This window comes from Scatophagus argus, chromosome 21, assembly GCF_020382885.2.
Source record: "Scatophagus argus isolate fScaArg1 chromosome 21, fScaArg1.pri, whole genome shotgun sequence".
Classification (NCBI taxonomy): domain Eukaryota; kingdom Metazoa; phylum Chordata; class Actinopteri; family Scatophagidae; genus Scatophagus; species Scatophagus argus.
In genome coordinates this window covers 15163130-15188755 of record NC_058513.1, presented here as the reverse complement: position 1 = coordinate 15188755, position 25626 = coordinate 15163130, and the positions used below count along the sequence as shown (strand labels likewise).

Here is a 25626-nt window from a genome sequence, read left to right as displayed (position 1 = left end):
AGGTGGGGGGTCACTGGTAATTATCTGCTCTTGTCAAACCTAGGAGGCTCAGCGAGACACCAGGTCACCTGTGATTCTGATTGAGGTCCTGGGGACTCGCATATGCACACACACACACAAACACACACACATGCATACATAGGGAAGCAGCAGCAGGCGAATGTGCAGCATTTCATTACTGGTCTGATTTGGTCATTCATCATGTCACAGCGAGGTTGCACACAACGGCCGACACATGTTTATCTCTGCAGAGACTGTGTGTGTGTGTGTGTGTGCATGCTTTTGTGGCCTTGTTTTCCTGTTTATCCTGAGCCAGTTTCCCATTCAAGTCAGGCAATGAGGAAGTGGCTCTCATTGCTCCAGTGAGCAAATATTTTGGACATCATGCAATGTAAACAGTCAGATACTTTCCTCTGGAGTTTGTGGAGACTGAGTAAATGTTGGACTTGGATCAGGTGGCCTAAAACACAACTCCAATGAGATGATAATGTCCCTCTGTCTGCTGGATGTGTAAACGGGTTCTTTTTGACTAAGCTAACACATTAGGTGTAGCAGCTTTATGTGCCAGTATTATTGTAGCTTTAAACACCAAGCAAGTCCAAAATTAGCTCTGTTTGAGGGCAGCACAAACCAAAGTAAAGAATGCATGAATGTTCTCACACTGAGTCAGAGTGACAGGAAAAACACAGATTTCTCAAAAAACAACATGAAAGCCAGGATAAGAGTGGATATGAGCTCTGAGAAACTCATTCAGGTGTAAAACCAAACACCAAGGGTTTCATTAAAAGATGCTTCCACATAAATATATTGTAATATATGCACACCTCGGATGAATGTTAAGTGTGTTGCATAAATCCACCTCCCCCCTTGTTAAGTTAATGTAGGAGTGGACCGTGTGTGGACGTCCCCGTGTGGGTATTGTGAGACGGAGATCGGACGACTCTGTTCAGAGACACGAACAGCACACGCAGATCAAAGCAGAAATGATTCTCACTGCAAGGACGCGTCTTTGTCTTCACTGCACACAAACTCCGCATTAATATCTGTATCAATACGGCCTTGTTCAGAGCTTTACAGAAATTTGGACTTTAGTTTTTTTAGTTTAGTTTACTCACTCAAACCCACTTCTGTCTCATGCATTAAAGCAATAGCCTCTGTTTATATAATATATATAATATTTCACCTAATTTAGTTAATAATAAGGGTCTGATAAATGGTAAACATGGGTTGTGTCTCTTAATATATCTGGTTTTAGTGAACTAACGTGCCATCATTCTATCAATGAGGCTTTGAACATATTTCCATTGCCATATCGCCACCTAGTGGTTACTCACTGTCATCAGCACTCACAGAGGCTGGAGGAGAATGTTTTTACACAGGACATCTATTTCAGTTGAATAGAATTTAAAGGGTTAGTCCACCCAAAATGTATGTGTTGTTACATGCTAATGCTAATGTTCTACGGTCTAAGTCAAGTAGGCCTGCACTCAGAAACATACGTACTAAATAGTGTAATTTCTCTTGCTAGAGTTTGTCAGTCACACACAAGGCAAACTTCCCAAATACTAAGTACAGTATGTACTACATGGCAATCATCATACTGTTTTAGCAGTCAGTACACAAAAACACATCAACATACTTCTGCTTCACACTAACCGGAAATGTCACGACCAATTAAACAAACAGACATCAAAACTGAAACTGAAAACTGACATTTAAAAAAAAAAAATCAACCAATCACTCACAGAATTAATACCCCCTGCTTAATATGTTCTATGCCCACTTTTCTGGGGGTATTTAGTCGTCACCGGCATCAGAGTTTTGGATCCTTTTGGATTCTGCTTATTCTGGTGCATCCCTCAGATTCTCAGTCAGGTTGGGATCTGGAGAGTCTGCCATCCTTTGCTGTGGTCCTGGTCCCATTTGTGAGGTATTTTTGGTGCATTTGGTCTGCGTTGTGTAAGTGTTTGGTGTGTGTCAAAGAACATCCACATGATTGGACCCAAGGTTTCCTCCCCGCATCAGATTGCATTGTAAACAGATGATTGTTATTCACTTCGCCTGTCAGTGGTTTTAATGTTGTAGCTGATTGGTGTCCTTGTCCCTCCGAAAGGCCTCGTTGTGAATGGTTTTCAGAAATAATCCAACAAAATTCTGCTCGGAGGCAGAGAGCTCAAAGACAAATAAAACCAAAACTACATACATGTTCAGATACGTGATAAAATCTGTCTTTTGTGTCTCATAAGAAGCTGAAACCTTTCGTTAAGACAGTCATTTATTGAGGCACTTGACACAAGCCATGGAATGTACAAATCAAATACAACCCATTTAAGGTATTTTTCACATTCTTGCATCTGTAAACATGATAAAGATAATACATTCGGACAGCTAATTCACATTGTACCGCCCTCGCCAACAGAGAGACGTGAGAGAAAAATATTAACACCTCGCTCAGAGGAGGGGGGAGTTAGTGTTCAGCATACGACCGCTACACAGAGTGTACAAAACAGCAGAGGAGTGGAATACAAAACTATTACCTGACCCTCACGTAAACAAACTGCTCGTGTGCCCTCATTTCACCTGAACTGCATCTATCACTCTCACTCGTTTCACGTAATGTGTGCAAGAGGTAAGTAAACAGGGGATGAGGCATCTAAGTCTATTCAGCAGCACAAGAACACTTCTCTACTTCAGAAAACTGATCGTTATTTAATAAATATATAAACACATTATCTGTATTTTTAGCAGGCATGTGCACAGTCCAATCGCGTTTGTCTGCTTTAGCTTATTGCTCTCTCGGGGATGCAAACCTTTTATATGATGACATGATGATCATGAGTTTTTAATGAGCAAAATTCTTTAGTTTCTGCTTTTCTTTTCACTTATACTTTTGGTTATCGGTGTCTGCGTACATGCCTGCTTTGTAGAAACTTCTGAGGCCACCAGAAAAAATAACAACACAAGTTTTTCAGGTGTGTGAAGGCGGATAAGGCTGCTGCTGTTCAGAGCTACTGTTCATTAGTAAACACACACTGAGGTTTATATGTGAAAGCTACAGCTGAAGCGTCGAAAGCTCTCAGAAGTTCGTACACCCTGTTGTCCTCGAGTGGAGCGGCGGGCCCCACAAAACTAAACACCCAACGTAAACAGCTGGCTCAGCTGGAGCTCACATCTGTAAGGGTTGGCGTCAGTAAGGCTGTACTTTAAAGGAATACTCCACTGAACTGTTTTGAGTATCAAATACTTCTTGTAGGTTTGTTCCACACACCAGATATGCACAAGTGCAGTGTCCTCAGTATTCTGACTAAGAGATTTGGGGTTTTAACAACCCGAGGAGGAGTTCACATGAAAAAAAGTACATACAAATTACCCACGACGGGGTTTTCTTTACCAGGATTATATACCTGGATGTGAAAGAAATAAAATAATCAGACGGTTTTACAACCTTTCCTGGCATTTCTTACAAGAGAGGGGATGCACTAAAAGAATTAGGACTCCTGACATTAGTTATTTCTAAAATCCTGTGTTGTAACAAAGGTAACCAGCTGTGGAAAAACACTGCGATTTAGCCATATTTTGGAGAAACTGTGATGGTTTTTAGAGTACTGAGGATTATGCAGCAGCGGACGTGAAACATTCCTACAGGCGGCCGGTGTTTGACACTCAAAACTTGAGCTTGCTTTAAGAAGTTAAACCACGGACGCAGTAAACTGATGCTCAGTCTACTGCAGACCAACAGCCATCTTTAAAGTGTCCCAGACTGACTGTGTTGTTTGGTATTTATGTTGTAGACTGTGGCCTGGTGGTGAGAATGCGGCCACGTTATCACAGGGTGGATAAGATTTCACCCCTTTATGCTCTGTGGGAGATCTTTTATCTCTGTCAGAACAAGGGGAAAAAAATCAGCTGGTTCAGACTGACACAGATGTAGAAAGCCCATCTTTTTTTATACACTTTTGTGAACGCAGCCTATTAGCCCATGCCGTTGTGTGGAGTGAGGCTCTCCCAGGGGCAGATGATCTCTTTGGCTCCCACTCCACCCCGGGAGGTGGCCCTGCTCTCCTCGTCCTCGTCCTCGGACTCTATGGGGTAGATGCGGCACTCTGGAGGAATATCCACTTTAATCTGGAAAAAACTGGGCAAGATGGCAGAGAGGAACTGGTGACACACATGTCTGATTTCCATATTGTGTTGTGTCGTGTCAGCTTTACTCCAAAACGCTGGGTTTGAAATGTAAAAATGAGGTTAAAGTGACAACTTTGAGCTTATAATTCATGGCTGTTTCACAGTAAACAAACTATAGAATTTCTAGTCCTTTTGTACAAACTTCCCTGTTTGAAGAGGACAAAATGTTATTGGATGAGTTAAATAAAATCATCACATTTAAAGTGTGTTCACTGAAACAAGTTCAAGACAAAACACTGACATACTGCAGTTCAATCACCTTATAAAGTTATTATTCAGGCTAATTTGTTGGCAAACAGTCCCTCTCTCAGCACACAGAGTGACATCACCATTTATTTTATTCTCATTCATTGTTGTTAAAGCACATATATGCTGGATTATAGTAAAATTTGGGGACTTCATTGGAGTATAGCAGATAAATAATAAAAACATCATTAACCTGTAATCCAATAGTCATATACTGTTCTGAAATGGGCCATTCTGCATATTGGGTCCCAGTTTTGTACTTTAAGTGGTATTGTGGTATTGCTACTTTTGTTTAAATATCTGAGTACTTCTTCACGTATGTGTGCCTGTTTCTGTCTCACACTCACTTGGCAATCCGTCTGGGTGGAGCCTGACTGGGCTGATCCGGGGTGATGGGCTGGATGCGGCTACTTGTCCCTGGAGTCGAGTGGCATTTGGGCGACAAGCTGGCGAACATGGTGGAGGGCGTGCAGCCGCGCTTCAGCAGACGACGCAGGGACAGAGCCATGCGAGACTTGGACGCGTTTCCACCTCCTGTGGCCCGACCCGTGGGGTTCGACTCGCCTTCTCCTTCCCCGGCCTCCAGTCGCCGCTCAGAGGCAGATGTGCTGTCCAAGGCCACGCTGATGGGGGACGGACAAGCCGGCGTGTGGGCCAGGAAAGGCATGGAGGGGGAGGCGTTGGCAGAGGGGAAGTCAGAGATGCCAGTGTAGACAGCGAGGTGGGGGACGGGGGTGGTGAAGCGGCACAGCTGTGGGGTCAAAGGGCAACAGACACAAGTCAGAGGGCACCAGAGGGGGATTCGCCCCAGACGTATTTCCAAAAATGTTTAGCAGATGGTTCACGAGACATTGATATAAAATGTGGCCTGTTATAGAATCTTATGTAAAAGTGTGAAAATAGAAGTAAAAGTTCTGCATTCAAAACATAATTTACATATTATCATTACTAAAGCAGGCTATCAAAAGTAAACTCACTGTGCAGTTAAAAGTGCTTTACTTGTGGGTATATATGTTGATTTGGATTAATAGTGGCAGCTCAGACTTAACTGTACCCAAATGCTGGCTCTAATGTACTAAAACGCCTCATAATTTAAAATATAATAAGCATAAGAGGCATTTAGTCACATAAATTCTCACGCTTGGCATCAACTCCTTCACTAACAATACATTTCTGTTACAAATTCAAATTCATCAAGACATGTTAGTCATGATACTCATTTTCTGACTGCTTCAGTTTACGGTTATCAAAGTAGGACTCATGTATTTTGAAAGGCAGATGTTTTGAAAGAAAGACAGAAAGAAAAGACAGTTTCTTGGCCTCACTGAGATTCAAACAGGCTGACAGACTGAGGAAAGTCCAGATGAACGAGCAGCACGACAACCAAACAGCATCAAAACAATGAATGAATGACAACAAAGACAACAAAGACAACAAGACAAATGGATAAACATGAGGTGGTCTGTGGGTGTTTTTATTAGATTGTGACTGATGACAAAGAAGACACACAATGCAGTGCAGTGATACTGACACACATACAGCCTATGAGTGAAGATGGACACGTGTATCATGAGAAACAACGTGACAGTAACAACAGCCTGTATGGACAGAAACGTAACAGATGGTAACAGACGCCTGAAGTCACTTCTGAACATGACACGTGTGTAATTTAGTATGTCTCAGTGGTGTTTAAAAGCAGAATATGTGCAGGTCTAAATATCACGACAGGTAAATGGGAAAATGTTTCGCAAGTTTTTGCAAGTTAGGTGAAGTGACCCTTTAAAATAGCCTCCTATTAGTTTGCTCTTTACATTTCTACGTGCACATTTAACACTGGCCGTCAACTTCTTTCGTAATCCCTGTTTTTCTTTTTTGAAATATATTTTCTTGTACTTATCTGGCTTTTCGGGTACTAAATGCTCCATTATATTCAGCAACTAATTGCCCACTTTGTGTGTCTGCTGTTTGGTGCTGAGCAGGTGTTGTACAGTTTGAACGTTCACGCTGACATTACAAGAGCAGCGAGAGCGAACCAAAGAAGCAAAGGTGCAGGTTGTAAAACCAAAACAATAAGCTGAAAGATGCTATAAAGCTACATGGAGATTGAAATCATCTGAGGGTTCATCACTGCGAGTGACACATCTTGCATTAAACTAAACAAAATAAATATAAAAACACTCAAATTTAAACAGTACCAAATAAACTACAGGCTCTATTTAAATCACTCCACTAAATACTCCAATAAAATAAAATGGATAAACACCAATCCTGAGAAATTGGTGGATAAAACTCCTGTTTGTGTTCATTTTTTTTTAGTAGTCGGCGGCGGAGGAGGAGGAGGACGAGGCACCTCCTTGCCCTGTTGGCTGAGTTTGCTCATGACCTGCGTGATGTCAACAGTGGCGGCCATCTTGGCCTTCTGCTCCTGCTCCATCTGCCGGAGGATGATGGGACTGAGACTGGGCCGCCTGTTCTTTGCATTCTGCTCCAACTGGGCATCGCTGCAAGGCCACAAATAAAGAGGAAGGAGAGAGAAAACAGCAAGGTATTTGAAAAGGAGAGAAGGGGAGAGCAAAGAGGAGAGAAGGAACGGGAAGACGAGGTGAAAATTAACTATTGGAGAGTTTGGTAGATGGACATGATTATCAGCCAGAAAGATGAGAACACAAATTTTTGTGATTTTCTGGTGCTGATGTGCTTTAACTTCTGTGCTTTTCTACCAGTACCAGCAGTAAATAAAAGTTGGAGTGAAAAAGTGCCATGAAATGATTATAAAAATGTCCAGATTAAAAGATGTCCCTTACGAGAACTTGTGCTCCTCGGGACAAATGGCCTTCTTCAGCGTGTCCTTAAACACCGGAGATTTCAGGTATCGGCCGTATGAGTCCTGCAAAATATACACAAACGGAATGCAGAGTTGTAGGGATTAAATCGTCACCATTATCTTGTGTTTGAGCCCACCTGCTGATGCGTTCACTGACCTTCTTCATGAGCATGTAGATGTGAGTTTGGGCTGCGTCCAGGACGTATCTGTGCGGGTGTTTCAGGCCTTTCACTGTGACTTCCATCGTATTTCCGTCGATGTTGATCCAGCGCGGTGCACCGCGTGCCAGGAACGTCCTGGCAACATTTCAATTAGTGGTGGAATGCATACGTAGTACATTTACTCAAGTACAAATTTGAGGTACTTCTGCTCATGATCTTTTCATGCTGCCTTCTGCCTCCTTCATATTCCACTACATTTCAGAAGGAGATCATTTTTACTCCATGCACATATATGACATCAAATTAGCTTACAAATTAATAATTTACAAAAGATTTGTACGCTTTGTTGTAGATTAATCAGTCTGAGAGAATATACAAGCAAACGACCAAAGATTTTTTTCCACTACTTCTGCTTGAAACTTTATTGATTATAAATTTTATTTCTCCGTGGTTCACCTCATTACTAATCAGCCGTTTCTGCCTCCGATCTCTGCTGCTGTCAGCATTCATCACAGATGGCTAATTTATTCTACACAGAGAATAAATCAGGACATTACTTGTAGATCTGCTCCGCTTTCTCTCTCATCGTCGCAGCAGTGCCCCACTTCAGATCTTCACAACTCTCCCAGAATGCCAAGTTCTCGCCTAAGATGGTTCAGAATAGAAAATAATAGAAAAGAGAACGCAGACACGTCACTATTCTTGGCTCCTTCTGATGGTTGAACATTGTGCGACCAAAAAACGAATCTACAAAGCAGCAAGTCTGCAACAACAAACACTTTTACTTGTTTATTTTTTGCAAGTGAGCTAGTGAAAACAACCGCCATCATACCGCTGAATTCTTTCTTCAGGAAGAGTCTGAAATCGTTTCGTCCTCGAGGGTCTGAGAGCAGCTCTCCGAAGCTGAACGTCCACCTCTCCACACGCATTTTAGTTGGTATTTCCACACTGTTGCACACACACACACAGAGGAAGAAATTCATCAAAATCCATCAATTATTTCACATTATACTCCAAAATTCAGAGAAATCTCAGCAAGGACAACATAAATAACGTGTCAGTCTTGGCTGACTCACTTGGGCATGTTCAAGGTCCAGTACGTGACATCATCAGTGAGCCAGGGGTTGCTGGGAAGACACTTGGAGAGGAAAGGATCGTGGCTGCTGTAGGTGGCACAATACTTCACTATTCTGCAAGAACAAGGAAAACAAATTCGCTGTTTTACTGTCAGAAAAGAGCTTCAAGATGTCAGACAAGAGAAACTGCTGTCCCCTCGTATTACTTCTAATGAAATGATTTACACTCCCAATGAAGTTTGGAGGAGGTTTGGGTTCAGTTTGACTGGCACTCAGTGTGTCAAACATACTTTGTGTGTGGTGTCATTCCAATGAAAACAGTGTACCCACGCTGTACAGCGTCAGTACTGAACGAGCTGGTGAGGAAGGCCACCTCTGTGGTGGGGCCGGAGCTGAACAGCCTGCAGGCGATGGAGGATGAAGGACGAGATCAAAGCCCTCCCGGATGACCCCTCTCACCCTCTCTACGACGAGCCGTGGCAGATGGGCAGCTCGTTCAGCCACCGGATCATCCCACCCAGATGTAAAACGGAGCACTTCAGGTGCTCATTTGTGCCCACTGCCATCAAACGGCACCTCAGCAGGGGGGACCACAGACTGTCCTGACTATGACCTGCCAGCTCCGCCTGCACGGCTCTGCAATCGCATTCTGAGGATTTTACAGCCTTGGTGACTCTTTAATTTTCTAATACAGTTTGCCAATTGTTCGTCACATGCTATCAGGCTGATACAATAAAAATAAAATAAGATACACCATTTGATGCAGCCAATCTAAGGTGACTGGTTTATCATATATAAGCACACTGGGAATATGATGGACTCGCTTACGCGCCAATGGACACAGATGACTTCACTCTGGGCCTCATGATGGACTGCTGAGTAAAGATCATCTGCAGGAGGCAGAAGAGAGACGACAGCTATTAAAATGTCAGGAAATCAGATGTGTCCGTGTGGATCACTGCGAGCGGTTACCATGACTGTTGCTTTGCATGAAGCAAAATCGGAGGAAAAAAGTCAAGGAAAGCGTGGACAATAAAATCTCACTCACGATTCTCTCGTAGAAGTCCGGTGTTTTCGCCTGTGGAAGATAAAATAAATTAAACGTTGCATGACAGATTTGTATATCACATCCCAAAAAAAAATCTGCTGTTGGTGTTTGTGATCACTGTGAGTTTAAGACCTTGACATTTTGGATGAGTGCCCAGCCGACTTGCACTCCGATGACATTGTCAGATTGGCAAATCTTTCTTGCACGTATTCTTAACTCTGTGAACGTTTGCACACTCTTTGGTCAATATTTTGCACATTCAGTCGTCTTTCTTTGAAACACTGCGCAGATCTTTTGATCTGAAAAACTGATATATTTTACATATTTTCAGTGTAAATCTTTAGTTTATCTTTAACATTCTTGACCTGCTGTAATGGAAGCTTTTCATTTCCTGTGACCATACCTGATTCAGATATGTGTGTGTGTGTGTGTGTGTGTGTGTGTGTGTGTGTGTGTGTGTGTGTGTGTGTGCGTGCAGGTGACCAGTTTAAAAGTCTGAGTACGAAAAAAGAGCCAAGGGAAATGCCTGCAGAAGAGAAAACAGAAGAAGAAGAAGAGGAGAAGAGATTAACTGTAGTAAAAGATAAGTTAGATCATCAGAAACGACAGACGGGAAAAAGAAAAGGGAAGACAGAAGACTTGACTGCAGCTCGATTCATGCACTAAAGCCTCTTACTCGATATAAGCTGACTGATTATGCTCATACGAGTCACGCAGACTCACCTGCTACCTCGTCTGCATTAGGATCAGTACGGCGATCCAGTCCATAGTCCATGGCGCTCACTGTGCCAGGCTACACACACACACACACACGTATCAACAAGAAAAAATTTGTCATTAATGATAGCAGAACAACAGGCCAGTCACAGGTGACGTGTAACGTGATTTAGTGTAATTCATCAAATTACACTAACCTGTTTGTTTCCAACAGAGCCAGCAAAATACAAACAGCATGTGTGCTTTACTTTTTGTTTTGTTACCCTGAGCAACCAAAGTTATAGAAATGGTCCTTTTCTGATACTGCATCTCAAAAAAGTGTAAACAACAGAAAGTGGAGTAGTAAACAGCTAAATTTCTTCTTATGGGCATATTAATATTTATATATTGGGAAATATGCATATTATGGACTCTTTGTGTTTCCTGTTAACTTTAAAGTGAGACTATGTGAACTTTAAACAAGAAATAACACAACCTTCCTCACATAAATGAAATTCCTGAGCAACCTTGTCGGCTACAGCTTTAACTGGTCTGCGATGACCAGTTAGCTCACGGTGTCGAAGCTACAGGACTGTCTGGCCCCAGATTCGCTGTGTATCATTTAGTTTGAGATGGTTTGATAAAAGACAAATTTATTCAGGACTACGACAACATATTGAGTCTCAAGATTATGTGGATAAAGCAGGACCTGCAGTAAGGCCCTTATCGAGTCAGCTTCTGTTTATTTTAGTGAAATGCGTTCCCAAACAAATTTTAAACTTTACTTTTCACTTTTATACTTAAAATTAAATTACCGCAAACCGCAAAAATGACACGTGGTGAACCTCGGTCTCTCGGGGACGCTGGACCTGCTAAATAATCCAGCCTCACGAAAAACTCATATTCGCGATAGCGCAAACACAAAGTGCAAACTACTGCATCACATTCTCCTACGCAGTGTGAAATATTAATCAGACGTGCCCTTTTCCTCTGACTGGACATGTAGCAGTAATGAGGCATCATGGGTAGAGATAATTAGATACCCTGGGAAGTATAGAGGTGGAGTGCAATTTATTTTCAGAGTTCACTGTCTGCTGGCGGTCTGCTGGTGTCTACATGGAGCTGTATCCTGTGTGTGCAGCAGGCTGGTAACTATCTGTGCGTGCGTATTCTCACCGGAGGTCTGTGAACCACCCAGTAGGCTCTCTCCTGGCACTCGAACACCACACGATCCGGTTTCTTCCTCTCCTTCGCGGCCCTAAAAATCACACACGCCAAACACGAAGAATCGTAACACCTCCTTGATCTCAAACTCGAGTCTCTGACATCCTTACGCACCAACCTGTACTGCTCTTTAGCTTGCATCACAATGAAATCCCATTTATGATTCATCCACTTGTGAAGGCGGTTATACTGCTCCTGAGGACATAAAATAACACCTCAGTGAGCGCCAGCAAGCAAAATGAATTACTCACGGAGCTCTCGGTCTCGCTCTCACCTGCTCATGCAGCTCCAGGACGCCTTTCTTTCGTATGTTTCTTTTCGCCAGATAGATTGCTGCAATAACGGAACGGAAAGGAGCGTTAACGGAGTTGAGACGTGACATAAAATGTGCACAAAAACCCCAGTCACACTCACCATAATCTGTGTCTTCAACAGGCCACTGCTGTGTGGGCCAGAAATACGGCGTCTGGAAAAGAGTTGGATTTGTTTGTTATAGGACAGAGCCAACAATAAGTGAATTTATCATTACTCAGGAAACCAAAAGCTGACCATTTAGAGGGTTTACATCACAAAAGCAGCAGTGAGTGATTTTCCTGCAGCTGCTCACCATAATCTTTGCTGTACATGTGTCTGGCTGTAACTATAGCTACCATTAACCCAGTTAGCTGTGGAGCTACTGGCCCTACGGCTGATATGATATTGATTTTGTTTTACGCAGGCCTTTCTGAGGTGGCTAAAATGCATTTTCCTGTTACTCCCATACGCAGCAGTACATTGCTTAGCTTCCTCTACCCGTCTCCCGGCTGCCTCTCCAAACTGGGGGCATGTAGACCTCCGTGTGTTGTAGGGAATATACTGGACCGCGGACCAGTTCCTCATGTTAACCCGCTTCAGAAAATCTGAACTGTTTAACGCTCAGTTAAATAAAACACTCTTAAAGGGTGCTTTCACTGACATCCAAATCTGAGTGATGAAAACGTACACTGCATGTAAGAAAAAAGTAAAAACTGTGCATGGATTAAAACGTATTAAAAAGTGTACTGAAATAAGTAAGCCAGCATATGAACAATTTTACAACAGAAGTTTAAACTGGGTTTTAGACACAGTGGGGAAAGGCTCATCCCTCTCGTCATAAATTGCAGTGTTTGGTCTGTTTTCTTTTAAACAAACGACAGTTGTGTTTACATTTGGTGTTACTCAAAGTGCGTCTCCTCCCTCATAAGACCCGAGAAAAGTTATTTTGTTTTGTTTTTTTTTTACATTAATAACATTTTGAATCACGCACTGTTTACTTGCAGCCCTCTTCTTTAATGACTTTGCTGGCACATTCCTACATTTTGTGTGTGTGTGTGTGTGTGTGTTACTGCCACCAACTGTTGCCCGTCCGTCATGGACACAGTGTCGCTATCGCTTAAAAACTGAAATTGGCCGGAGTGCGTTTACCTGGAAGCGATAGAGGGATGCGTCAGGCTTGATCACTAAGCGTTTGTGGTCCTGCAGAGGGTAGATGTATCCTAACGCCACCAGCATAGAGCTGAAATTCTTCGCCTCTGAAGACGACAGGCGGCGAGACACAAACGGGAATATAAATATGTGTAATGTATATAACTGTGGCATTACTGCGGATATTCACTTCAAAGGAGGGTTCATGGCTAATTCTAACCACTTGAAAGGACATACAGTAAGACTTTACATGATAACATCATAAAGGCGATTTTTAACAATTCTAACAAAAAACCTGACCCGTGTGTCAGGCACATACAGCATCAGCCGACTCATCTCTCACCTTGTGCATCTATTTGGAACCTCTCCGCTATCCACGCAATTATGTCTTCACCTGAGGAGACAACATGGAAGTCGGAGGTAACAAAATATGACAAAAGCAACTCTGACAGCGAACCACAAGAAAAAGTGTTGGTGGGCGTGTGCCTGTAAATGCCAGACCGCTCTGTGCTACACCACGACTGACTGTGTCGATAGCCTGCCAGCCTCCGCAGCTAAGGTGAGGAGACAGACAGAAGGTGAGGGGAAGAGGAGGTGGAAGAGAAAGAGGGGGAGGGGGAGAGGGTTGGACGGTCTGTGAAGGAAGCACAGCAGGAAACAAGGAGGAAAGGAGAGGAAGTGAAAGGAAAGGAGAAGAGAGAAGAGCTGACAAGGGGCATGAAAAAAGAAAAGCAGAGGACAGATAAAGAACGGAAAGGTAAGGAGGCAAGAGGAAACTGTTAAAGGAAAAGATGAGAAAGAACAGGAGAGAAGAGGAAAGGAAAGAAGAGGCGAGGAAGAAGCATTTCAGCTGTTTCAACCTGCCCGGACTCAAAGCTTGCAAATGACGTACAAGTCTAGGTTTCCTCTATTCTCCTCCTCCTCGCTGCCTCTTGTTTTGCTCTTGCTTCTGTCTCTGTTACTTGGTCTTTTCCTCTCGCCCGCTCAATCATCATCATCATCATCATCCTCCTCCTCCTCCTTCACCTCCTACTTTTTTCCCTCTCTCTGACTCCAAGACCGCAGGGGTTGTCATGGAGATTAAATCTGTAGCTCTCGAGTTTGAGCCCCGAGCTCTGGTATCCTCCAGTGAGACTATGCAGGCACAATCACTCAGCCCCAGCTGCTGAATAACATCAAGTGTGTACTGCTGTATATGTGCATTCATCAATGTGTGTGTGTGTGTGTGTGTGTGTGTGTCTCCTTTTTACCAGTAATAGCGTGTGGTATTGTTGTGATAACCAGTCTCTGAGGCTGTGATTTCACTCCTGTTTTGGGGTCCTGCATCTCCAGCATCACCTTCTCCGCCTGCAGAGGAATACCAGAAGGTGTGAGAAGAGGTTACCATGACAACTAATGTCGAATGAGGTTGGGGGCAGAGGTCACCACGCCGAGAAAGTGATCTGACAACATGTTGTCAGGGACAGTAAGGGCAGCACATAATTCGTGGATGACAAAAGCGGGTTGGTTGGATTTTATGAATGAAATCTGCTCCAAAACTTCTAATGAAAGAAAATTGTAAGAACGGCATCTAATCGCCCCTGACAGATCTGAAAACTCTGAGGCTAATTGTCCCTGTGGGATATTAAGGCTCCCTATCAAAGCTTGCAATAATTACTTCCTATTCAGACAGACACTGGCTTGTTTAGCGACTGTGCTTAGCCAACTCTCTCATTCTGCTCTTTAGTCCAAAAACTGCATTACAGTGAAACTTAACACTGCATTTAAACATGGCGAGAGGTGAGACTGAAGGTCTGCCTCACGTCCTGATGTCACGGCTTTTGTTTGGCTTGTGTGGGAGGTTTGCAGTGAGTCACTGCCCGGTAAACAGTGTTTTTGTTTTTTTAGTTATCATATCATCTGATTCCATGGATCCCACAGCTCAGGTGTGTGTGTGTGTGTGTATGAGAAAGCAAAATCTTACCATACTTGAATTCAGTGCATGTGTTTGTGTTTGTGTGTGTGTGTGAAAGCAGCTGACTCCCAGGCCTGTTTGAAGTGGCTTGGTGCTTTGAAGTCATCCTGGAGAGGCTATAAGCCCCAGGCTGAGCCGGACCAAAGTGGGCTTTCATGGGCCAAAACATAAAGTTCCCCTGGAAATGAGCTCTCTGTGCGGATTCCCTCAGACAGCAGGACGTTGTCAGTGTTGGATCAATAGACTCTGAATAGTTTTCTAATGAAAGGTGTTTTGTTTTGATTATTTCCTGCACATTTTTATTTTTCACATTTACCAAATGTTGTTTCACTGAGATAAATATTTAGCTCCCGAAACTCCTGAGGTGAATGAATTTGATGTGTGAGATGATGAATCGATGGATCGGGCTGTTGTTTTCCAGTACACAGTGCCTGGATTAACTTCTCTCCAGCGAATGGTTGGTGTAGATGGAGGCACTGCTACTGATCCAGGCTTAATGCTTATTAAACTGAATGACCTTATCACTGTGAAAAGGTTGCAACAAAGCGTAACAAAACACAATTTAATATTTAGTGCATTTAGAGAGGGTGCACACTGACACCAAGTTGACACGAGGTCTTGTTATTCTGTTACATGTTACATTTCTCAATGCTTGGTTCATCTGATTTTTTCAACCAGTTCTAGTCAGTTGGGTGACTAAAATCCCAATTTCCATGCATGGCACATTTGTTACGTGTTTTGTTGCCTTTTCTGAAGTCAAAATGCTATCTGCGAGGTTTGTTGCTTTCCAAAAGCATCACGAAACCAGGAATCCTCTGATGACCCGAGGAGAATAAGACAGTTTTAGAGGCTAACGCAGTTTACAAGAGCAAATGTCATTACAGTTCAGGTTTATGAGGTTACGACAGAGCAATACAGCCCAAGCATTGCGTTGGTGAATTCATGTAAGCGCACTGATCTATAGGTGCGTCTGCAGGTATAACCTACAAGCCTGAGCAAGGATGTAATGACCAGGTCTGATGCACAAGGATAGCCTACCTTCTTGAGACAAGCCATTCGTGGTCGATACCTCTGTCCATGGTCCCGGATAGTGTTTCTAATGGTCATGGTGTCTGATGTTTTTTACTTTCTCTCTCTCTCTCTCTCACACACACACACACACACACACACACACACAATGTTACTGTCGCCTGTGAGCCCCGTGTCGTGTGGGGATGTTGGGAGGGAAGTGCAATGATAGATATTGATGCTGCATTCAAGTGTTCCCCATAAGGTCTCGTTTCGAAGGTTGGAAATTATGAATTATTCTGTTAGATTCTCTTTCTTTGCGCTCAAATTAACGTTATAATTAATTTGTTTTGTGGCACTTCGATTATGCAATAAAAACAAATCATGCAAAGGAACTAAATCAGTCAACGACAGGGAAATATACCGAAAAGTCTAAAATAATAAAAATGAAATGAACTTGGTTCATCAAATATTAACAGCGGTTATGTGATCATTAATGCCCCATTAATATCCTCAAAGACTCATAAAAAGGTCTACTCACAGAAAATGGAGGCTTTGCCATTTTTTGATTTTTCGAAATGCGTTCACGAAGAAATTCTCATATTTCCAACAGTCTGTTAAGGTAGCATACCTAAAGCAAGTAGGGAATCAGCCAATCAGAGCGGAGCTTGTTCTATCAGGCAAGCAGTTACACAATTGCCGAACTGAACCAGCAGAGGGCGACATGGTATCATCAAAGCGGTTAACAGATTTATTTGCGTTAATTCATCACTTTTTACATTGTTTTGACAGTTAAAAACAGTGCTGAGTGTTTACATTTACTTTTATATGTTTCTGAAGCCACGTCTTTTAGTTGTTAATTGTGTAACTACATCGTGAAGACCGTTAAGACTGATAATTAGCAAGTTTAGCTAACTATATTCATTCCTCACTTGACATGTTCCTGTATGAACGTCATACAGTTATATTTGTGTGTTTCAAGACACATTTAGATCAGGATAAAATGTTATGTTTGTGCGAGTCAACAAGAAGCACATTTCAGATCACACTTAAGATTGATGGTAAACAGCCAGCAACACTACTTCCTGAGTTTAGGGAAGGGGCTTGGTCCCGTGCCTGCGCTCCACGAACGCGCATCAAATTAGCATCGATGAAGTTTGTGCGAACATGGCGGATTTCCTGCCGACCAGATCCGTGTTAAAAGTTTGTCTACCCGTCTGTCTGTTGAACAACGGCGAGGTGGAACAGCTCCGAAAGTCCAAAGAGATCGACAGATGTCTCTCCCGGGAGAAAACATACGTGAAACGGCTTGTGAAGATCCTGCTGCTAGGCGCTGGCGAGAGCGGCAAGTCGACTTTCCTCAAACAAATGCGGATCATCCACGGCCAGGACTTCGACCAGCAAGCCCGAGAGGACTTCAGAGCCACAATTTACAGCAATGTTATCAAAGGTAACCTCGCTGCTGACGGCAGGTACATTAGCAGAAGAAATAAGCCGCCTGGCCGCGACGGAAAGGCGTTTAAAATGGATGGGAAAGTTTCCACATCTGTTTAGCTGCGCTGGGCTGGGTGAAAGGACATACATAAACAGTCTGCATCTGCTGTCGGCACACCCATATCAACCGTGTTTCTGTTCAGGCTCCCTGTTAAAGAGTTCGTGGCCGTGTAGCCGCTAGATATTGAACGTTTTGAATTTGTATCACAGCCATTAGCTACTCGCTAGCAGTTTCAAATGGCCATGGGCAGGTTTTGTTGCTCAACAGCTAACCAATGGATGTAGCTTTGTGGAGGGTGAACGCACCAGGGCATAATGTAAGGTGATCCTGTTTGTCCGCTCTTTGTATGTAAAGGGAGTACAACGTAAAATATACTTTAGTGTGTAAACAGCAACTTAAAAAGCCACCGTTTCAATAATGCCTCTCAAAGAATTGGAAATGTCATATATAATATTATAAGCTTCACAAATGTATTCAAAAATATTCATTGTCACCATTTGCAGGTGTTGCTACGTGTGTCCAATTCTCTTATAGAAATAGTAGGATTGCTCTTAGGATGCTCTCTCTTTCACTGTGGGTTTCATTCACACCAGGCTTGCTGGATTTAAGATGTCGTGCTCCAATCTTTGCACTTCCTCTCCAGGTATGCGTGTGTTGGTGGACGCCCGGGAGAAGCTGCACATCCCGTGGGGTGACCAGGACAACCAGCCGCACGGGGACAGCCTGATGGCCTTCGACACCCGGTCGGCCAAGATGGCCAGCGGGCAGCTGGAGACGTCGGTCTTCCTGCAGTACCTGCCGGCCATCAAGGCTCTGTGGGAAGACTTGGGCATACAGAACGCCTATGATCGCCGCAGAGAGTTTCAGCTGGTAGGTGGATGCACACACACAGCTTTACTGAAAGATAATGATGGCACAGTTTTTGTACCAGAACACATGTGGCTCTGGTACACAAGCTTCTATCAGAGAAAGAGTTCTGGTGTTTCAAATTGGGATTTTTTCAAGAGTTGAAATGAAACGGCAGTTGAAATAGAAAGTGAAACTGGTTCACTTCTTAATTCATCCTCCCTTTCCTCTCTCCCTGTATCTCTTACTTACTCTCTCTTGAGTGGTCAGACATGTGATTCAGTCGGCTTCCTGTTTATACCTCTCCCTGCTCCCCGTGTCTGGGCTGTCAGCGCACACGTTTTAATACACTGACGTTTACCCCACAATAACAGCTGTGGACAAGAGCACGTTGACACGTCCTTACTGGGACTTTTTTGTATGTGTGGTATCGCTTTCACAACCTGCTCTGATTTTGTTTAAAGTTACAGCCTGTGCTGTCTTGTATTTGTTAAATGCAAGCTGCCAGCTGTCAGGTCATGTGACGAACGCTATACATTGTCCAGCAGTTGAGGAGCCCCCTCTGAGAAGAGAGGGACGCACTTCTCCAAGTTACTTTCAGTAATGAGACAAAAGCAATGAATTAAAATGTTTCTGTCAGTTGCATAAGGCTGGACTGTTCTCAATGGCGTTTTGTTAGCCTCTGTCTCACACACACACACACACACACACACACACACACACGCACTCAGCTTGTCGGCGTGAGCTGGTTGTGCAGACAGAAAGGGGAATAAGAGTGATCGGAGCTGGAATGTTGATCTGTAGTTAAACAGCTTTATGCTTACAGACAGAGCTCTCCACTCAGCGTTACTGGCACACAAACATTCACACCTCAAGTTACACAAGTACAAGGACACACACTTTCTGTGTGCATGTTGGGCTGCAGCTAACAACTCTTTGCATAAATATCTGTATGACGGATGCCTCATAGAAGTTCTCACAGTACAATCTGTCACCTTCACTTCACTCGTTTTGTAGCATCCGTAATGCAGTGCCACAAAATATTCAAGTCATTCTCGTAAGAAACAAGAAAGGCAGAAAATCTCTACGTTTTAGAAACCTTGTTTGAGTGCATTTTTGTTTCAAAAATGAAAATCAGTTCTCACGGTTGTTGCTCAGTAAACATAACTTCTAATGATGATAATTTATATTAGTATAGGAAGTTTGTTCATTAATCTCTAAGTCTATCAAGAGAACATTAATAGAGATGGTGGTTGTCTCTTGTTTTATATCAATATAATTTAAATATCTTTAGGTTCGGGGGTAAGTAAGTGGAAGAGAAAATTATGTGACATTTCAGAAAAGATGCTTTAAAGTTTTATTCTTTATTTACAGTCATTGTAAGCACAGACTCAGGACTACATGTACATACAGACTGCTGAACAGCTGAAAGAACTAGTTTAATAATTAATGAAACAGAAAATCAGTCAGTAACTATTTTAGTCATTTATCAGGCAAAACTACCAAACATTTCACAGTTCAGGCTTCGCTAGAGTCGCTTTCCAACAATTTCATGAGTTTATATGGACCAAATGACAGAACAGTCAACCAAAAAAACTAAAAACTAAACTAATCGATAAACCTAAATGGAAAACACGAGACCTCCCACTCCAATAGAAACAAGGCAGCTGAAGAGCTGCTGTTTGAAAGCTGTTTCAGATTTTCCCGCTCTTGTCAAGGAGGACTAATTTGTTTTTCTGGCAGCAGATGCAGCCCACTGTGTTTTGACTGTGCCCTCTTCGCATTTGCATCACAAACCACAATCAGGCTAGCTTGCAATTATCATGAAAAACATGGCTCCTCTCCCCTCGTGTGGTGCAAAGTTCACGCTCAGCCTTTAAGATCATCCATAAATACTTCTCTCTCTCTCTCTCTCTCTCTCTGCTCACTTGAAATCTTTTTTAATAAGAGTAGCTACAGATACTAATAATTAGTCACAAAAAAACCAGTAGATCTTCCTAAGTGTTAGGCGCAGTGTGTCTGCAGTTCAAATGACATGCAGATGTCGTTATGTAATGTTATGTTTCAGTTTTGCTTTTTCAGCACACTTCGACTAACTGCAGGCGTCATCATGCTTTTTCATGAACAGAGTGATTGCTCTTCTCTTTCCTCTTATCCTTTTTTTTCTTTTTTTTTAATCTGACTGTTTTTTGGGGTGTTTTTTTTTTTTTTTTTTTTTTTTTTTTTTTTATATGATTTCAAAAGCGATTTGAGCTCCTTTTCTCGAGCAAAGCCAGAATTAGAATGAGCTACATCGAAAAGGTAGCTCTCCTTTCTTTGCCTTTAGTGCCACACCACTCTACCCCTCCCTTGTGTAATCTTAGCCTTGCACACACTTCCCACGTGCGCACACGCAGAGGTTTTTCAGGTCAGGTTAGTTTTTTTTAAAGATCAAAAGGTAAGTACAGAAGCATACATTGCAGCGAAATGGATGGACTGTGACTCTGTCACTCAGAAATACAACCCAAACGATCACTACTACAGAAAACGTTGACATTTTATTGCACAGGTTTTGGTTTATTGTGTCATGAATGCAAAAGAGATGCAAAATATCCCTCAGTTAAAGGTGAGCTGTGTTGCAGTAGAGACACTGAGGGTCACAGGGAAATCAGTTTTGCCTTTTTGCAGTCAGTTTTGGCTTTATGTTGAGTACAGGACACACACACACACACACACACACACAGATAAAGGAATGCATCTCAGTCTTGGCACCCTCATGTCTGGGCTTGCACTAATTGCACACGAACAGCGTCAAGACCGGCCTAGAAAAAAACTCCCCTAGACGCAGGCACAGGCGCAGAACAAGCCACATTTCTGTATACATCAAAGACACACGTACAAACACGTGTGTACTGCAGTACAGAATATTGTACATCCTGCCTCAGCTACCCAGAGCAGTTTTAGAAGAGAAAAAAACTGTGTGTGTGTGTGCGTGTGTGGCAGCGAAAATTTTTGTCTCGTCTGCTGCATTTTGTTGAGTGCAATAATGGCAGTTGGCAAAAGTGTGCTGCTGAAGTTATATTGTTTGTGCTTAAAATGTCTGAATAGAAAAATTGTATAGAATTAACAGAAATTCCTCCTCTGTCCTGTCGCAGGGTGAGTCAGTGAAGTATTTCTTGGATAATCTGGATAAGCTTGGCGAGCCGGTGAGTTGTTTCTGCCTGCACTGATTGTTCTAATCAGACATGTACATGTTATAGTTCATACTGAAACATGTCTGGACAGTTAAAGGTTAGCTGACAAGCAACAACAACTTGCAAACACTGCCACTACAGCTGGCTACAGTAGTAAGGAAGCTCGTTGTGGCATAAGAGGCATTTGATTCAAGCCAAAACTTCAGTCATATCACTAGGAGTTATTGTTACATGTCTTTACCTATCCTACTGAAAATATTCAACATAACAATCAGTAATTTTGGGCCTTACCATCCCATATTGCTTTCATCCTTTGCTCAGTTTGGCCGTGAAGCATCCTGTGTGAAACCTGCAGAAACCGCCTATGCATATGAGTGCAGTTTCTACCAGAGAAGAACGTTGTCTTTGGTTTCCCCAAATAACTGCCCAATACATTATCAATGCACCTATTAAATTCTGGAGGTGTGCATGCGGTCTATGAATTGGATTTATACACTGGCCTCCATTTATGTTTGCTCTCAGGAGTTGTTGGCAAATACATTTATAAACATTAATATTACAGCTGCCTTACAGTGTAAGCATTAAAGCATAAAGGCCACATTAAAACAGTATGTTAGCATACATGCCAACAAAACTTGCATTAGATGTGCCTGGATAAAATGTAATATTACCCATATTGGACAAAAACAAGATAAGCATTAGCTGTAATCATGTATTTCTTTAGCCGAATATCCACCTTTATAGCATAAATAAAGGATTAGGTATTATTTGCACGGGGGGTAATATTTTGGTAAATACAGATCTCCTGATTGTAATCCGACTAATTCCATACGAAACAAGCTTGCGGCTGTCATATTTTTTTGTTGGTATGTTCGTTTTCTTTCTTCATGTATAACCTCAGTTTCTGCTTTATGATTCTTGACAAATTGTATTTTTTAATCATATTCATTTTCTGCACATGTAGACATTCGTTCACTTTGTGTCTCCGTCTCTCCTTCAGAATTATCTCCCCACTCAACAGGACATCCTGCTTGCCCGTAAACCCACCAAGGGCATCCACGAGTATGACTTTGAGATCAAGAACGTCCCGTTCAAGATGGTGGATGTGGGAGGGCAGCGGTCGGAGCGGAGGCGCTGGTTCGAGTGCTTCGACTCGGTCACTTCCATCCTCTTCCTCGTCTCCTCCTCCGAATACGACCAGGTGAGGACACGCAGGCCGTTTCCTCTCGCGCACAAGCGAGCGTACGCACTTGTGAGAGCTTCATAAGTGGCACATTAATCTGTTTGTTTTAGCAGATAATGTTGGGTGACTTTTTGATAAGTCGCCGTTGCTGTGCCTATATGCTCACTCTTGTTCTGTCGAGTTGTTGTGGTTTGTATCGCAGCATGTGGAGATTGTCGGACAGAAACGTTTTTCTCAGTTTTTGCAAAGGTTTCCTGTTGGAACTCACGCTTAGTTCAGAGGGAGGACAGAATCACAAAAAAGTTGCATGCCAAGCTGAATATCCTCGACCAAATAATTTGGAATGAATACACATAATGGAACTGGAACAGACAGGATGTACCATGCAGAATTAAAAGGCCTTTGAAGTAGAGGTGGTGCTAATTGCCGGGGCTTCACTAATTCCAGTCTTCAGCTATGTTTGCTTTTATCACAGCTTGAATTGCATCTAGTACAATATAAACAACATTGTCTGTGACAGGTGCTGATGGAGGACAGGCTGACCAACCGGCTGCGTGAATCGCTCAACATCTTCGAGACCATCGTCAACAACCGCGTGTTCATCAACGTTTCCATCATCCTCTTCCTGAACAAGACGGACCTGCTGGAGGAGAAGGTGAAGAGCGTTCCGCTCAAGGACTACTTTCCTGAGTACACCGGGCCGGAGCACAGCCTGCTGGACGTCCAGGCGTTCATGGTGGAGTGCTTCCGAGCCAAGAGACGCGATGCCACCGTGAAGCCCCTGTACCACCACTTCACCACAGCCATCAACACTGAGAACATCAGGCTGGTGTTCCGGGACGTCAAGGACACCATCCTCCATGACAACCTCAAACAGCTTATGCTCCAATGACCCCTGTCAACCTGTGAAAGTAGAGGACCTGAACGGGGACAAACCACCCCCTAGTTCCTGACAAGGACTTGGGAGAGACCACCCTCAGAAGAATCCGATAGTTGTCAGCATTCTTCTTCAGCCGTTTTTATATTAGTTTTTACTCTCCTGTTTGTCGAGTTGGCCTTCTTGTTAGATCAGGGTTTGGTAGGGGAACGAGTCAGTAGGACAGGCTGTCTGAGTGTAAAGAAAGACTAGCAGGAAGTATGGATGGTGAATAACGTCTAATCTTTGCTGCTTTGTCTTGGGGACTCTGGCCTCTGGCCTGAGCACTGCCTTACAGCACAAGACTCAGGGGCTTTTCGACTCACAAGGTGTCGGTGCTGGCGCCAATGCCAGTGCCTGGCTGTAGAAACAAAACACAACACAAAACATTTTACAGACCGGGCATATGGTCTCTAAACCAGACTTACAACTTTCTGAGCAAAAAAAAATCCAGGCATGGTGAAATAAGTTTAAAAAAAAAAAACCTTGTAAGCCAATAACAGAGTTTGCAATAAAATGCCTCAAGTTTTATCTGTGCCAGAGTTAATTCACCAGTATGTGTCCGAGCACTGAATTCATTTAGTCCAAAGTCACTCCATTCTTTCTGTTGTACTCCAGTGCTGCTTTGTGAGCGTTGTTTCAAAGCCCCTGTAGTTTATGGAAGGGTTTGTCAACTTGCTGACCATCTGGAGACTGTACAGTTCTTATGATCTCTCATATTGCAGCGCCGTTCCTCTCTCTCTCTTCCCGTGCCTGTCGTCACTCTTTCTTGGTTCGAGGTCGAGCAGGTTGAACGTGCCGGCACAGAGCCAGTTTTGCCGGTACAAGGACCAGTTCATTGATGGTGAAAGAGATCACAACAGCTGGAGGATCTGATGTGAAAAATGGCTCCAGCACTGGCACCTTGTCTGTGCAGAAATCATAGAAAAGGGCACATCTGCAAGACTGGACCCACAATGCCTTTCCATATAATTAAGGAGTCTTAAGGAGACCTAATCACTGTTTAAATCCTGCATTTGTACCTGTGTGTTTCTATAGAATTAAAGTCAGTCTTAGCTGCCTTAAACAGATAATTAAGATGCAAGTTTTCATGCAGGTTGTCCTGTTTGTTTTGTTGTGTTACCTTCATTGGCACATGAGGCTGTTAGTTGTGCCAGCAAGTGAACATGCAGTCCACTGTTTTCTCAGGGTTGAATCAAAACCAGCATTAATGCTGATGTCATTGTTGGTGAACTAACTGAATATTCTGAATCTGGGTGGCAGAGCAGTGAGACTCAGTACAGGCCTCAGTACAGTTAGCTGGGCGGTGTCAGGTACTGTATCCTCGTGGCTTTGGCCCCTGACCTTTTAACCCAGACCCCCCCTCCTCTGTTTGTTTTCATCAGATTAGATGCCTTGTTAAGGGTCAGACCTCCCTTTTTTGCCTGAATGATGAATGTCTTTTTATAGATGTACAGAGATTTGCTCCAGATTGTCTGACTATACTGTAACCAACCCATTGTTATGGTCAGGTGTAACCTGTCATGTGAGAATATCCATGCTGGAACTGAGTTGTGACTCCAGGCGTCTCTGAAATTGCAGTCTTGTCCAGTTTAGAGGTCCCGTTTTAAGATATATATTTTGAATTTGTAGGAAAAAAAATGTAGTTTAAAACAAAAAGCTACTGCAGTTGAATACATTTGTCTGCGACTGTATTATGTAGGGGCCAATCTTTGTTAGAGGACAACTTCCAGGCACTGTTTAAATCTGTGTTTCTGCCAAATCACCCTGTTCTTTGTTGGGACTGTTCACACAGACGGTGTGCAGTTTGTCTCCAAAAAAACAAAGCTCCTGTGAGCTTCAGTTTGCTTTCAGTTTTTGCTTTTGTCCTGGCTTTGTATATACTGTAATCTGTTGCCATGTAAATAATATTCAGGTTTATCTCCACATATGTAAATGGTTGTAGAAATGGCATATTTTTTCCCTCCCATGCTGAATGTGTTTCAAATCACTGCTTTTTCCAATGAAGATGACCTTTTGATGTAGATGTATGTGTTTGTGTAATTTTTTTTTCATCTTTTTGAAATTCATTCCATTCTCATGCCACTCTAACCCTATCAATAAAATACATTTTTCTAATGAAAGTAGGCTCTTCTCTTTTTATCATAG

At 42.9% G+C, this 25626-nt stretch overlaps 2 protein-coding genes across 2 annotated transcripts; one reads left to right on the top strand and one right to left on the bottom strand.

Moving 5' to 3' along the window:
- Nucleotides 1–2279: 2279 nt before the first annotated feature.
- rgs9b (regulator of G protein signaling 9b) lies at nucleotides 2280–16583 on the bottom strand. Its single transcript, XM_046377985.1, has 19 exons — nucleotides 15896–16583; nucleotides 14154–14250; nucleotides 13247–13297; nucleotides 12904–13010; nucleotides 11875–11926; nucleotides 11735–11793; nucleotides 11579–11655; nucleotides 11413–11494; nucleotides 10271–10333; nucleotides 9541–9570; nucleotides 9321–9382; nucleotides 8493–8606; nucleotides 8249–8364; nucleotides 7974–8061; nucleotides 7413–7551; nucleotides 7236–7318; nucleotides 6815–6932; nucleotides 4779–5182; nucleotides 2280–4135 (listed from the first exon to the last, which is right to left on the bottom strand). Exons 1-19 carry the CDS (start codon nucleotides 15962–15964, stop codon nucleotides 3973–3975), a joined length of 1974 nt encoding a protein of 657 aa, XP_046233941.1. The 5' UTR covers nucleotides 15965–16583; the 3' UTR covers nucleotides 2280–3972.
- A 308-nt stretch (nucleotides 16584–16891) lies between these two features.
- On the top strand, nucleotides 16892–25601 carry LOC124053050 (guanine nucleotide-binding protein subunit alpha-13-like). Its single transcript, XM_046377991.1, has 5 exons — nucleotides 16892–17315; nucleotides 18004–18230; nucleotides 21341–21391; nucleotides 22380–22580; nucleotides 23083–25601. The coding sequence occupies exons 1-5, from the start codon at nucleotides 17033–17035 to the stop codon at nucleotides 23452–23454; spliced, it is 1134 nt and encodes a 377-aa protein (XP_046233947.1). The 5' UTR covers nucleotides 16892–17032; the 3' UTR covers nucleotides 23455–25601.
- Nucleotides 25602–25626: the final 25 nt, after the last annotated feature.

Excerpts from the sequence above, each read along its gene's own strand:
- LOC124053050 (XM_046377991.1), top strand. The coding sequence starts at position 17,033 with ATGGCGGATTTCCTGCCGACCAGATCCGTGTTAAAAGTTTGTCTACCC. Across the intron at positions 17,316-18,003 it reads TTACAGCAATGTTATCAAAG|GTATGCGTGTGTTGGTGGAC; the intron begins GTAACCTCGCTG and ends CTTCCTCTCCAG. Across the intron at positions 22,581-23,082 it reads CCTCCTCCGAATACGACCAG|GTGCTGATGGAGGACAGGCT; the intron begins GTGAGGACACGC and ends TGTCTGTGACAG.
- rgs9b (XM_046377985.1), bottom strand. The coding sequence starts at position 15,964 with ATGACCATTAGAAACACTATCCGGGACCATGGACAGAGGTATCGACCA. Across the intron at positions 8,607-9,320 it reads TCATCTGTGTCCATTGGCGC|AATAGTGAAGTATTGTGCCA; the intron begins GTAAGCGAGTCC and ends TTGTTCTTGCAG. Across the intron at positions 7,552-7,973 it reads AAAGCGGAGCAGATCTACAA|GACGTTCCTGGCACGCGGTG; the intron begins GTAATGTCCTGA and ends AAATGTTGCCAG.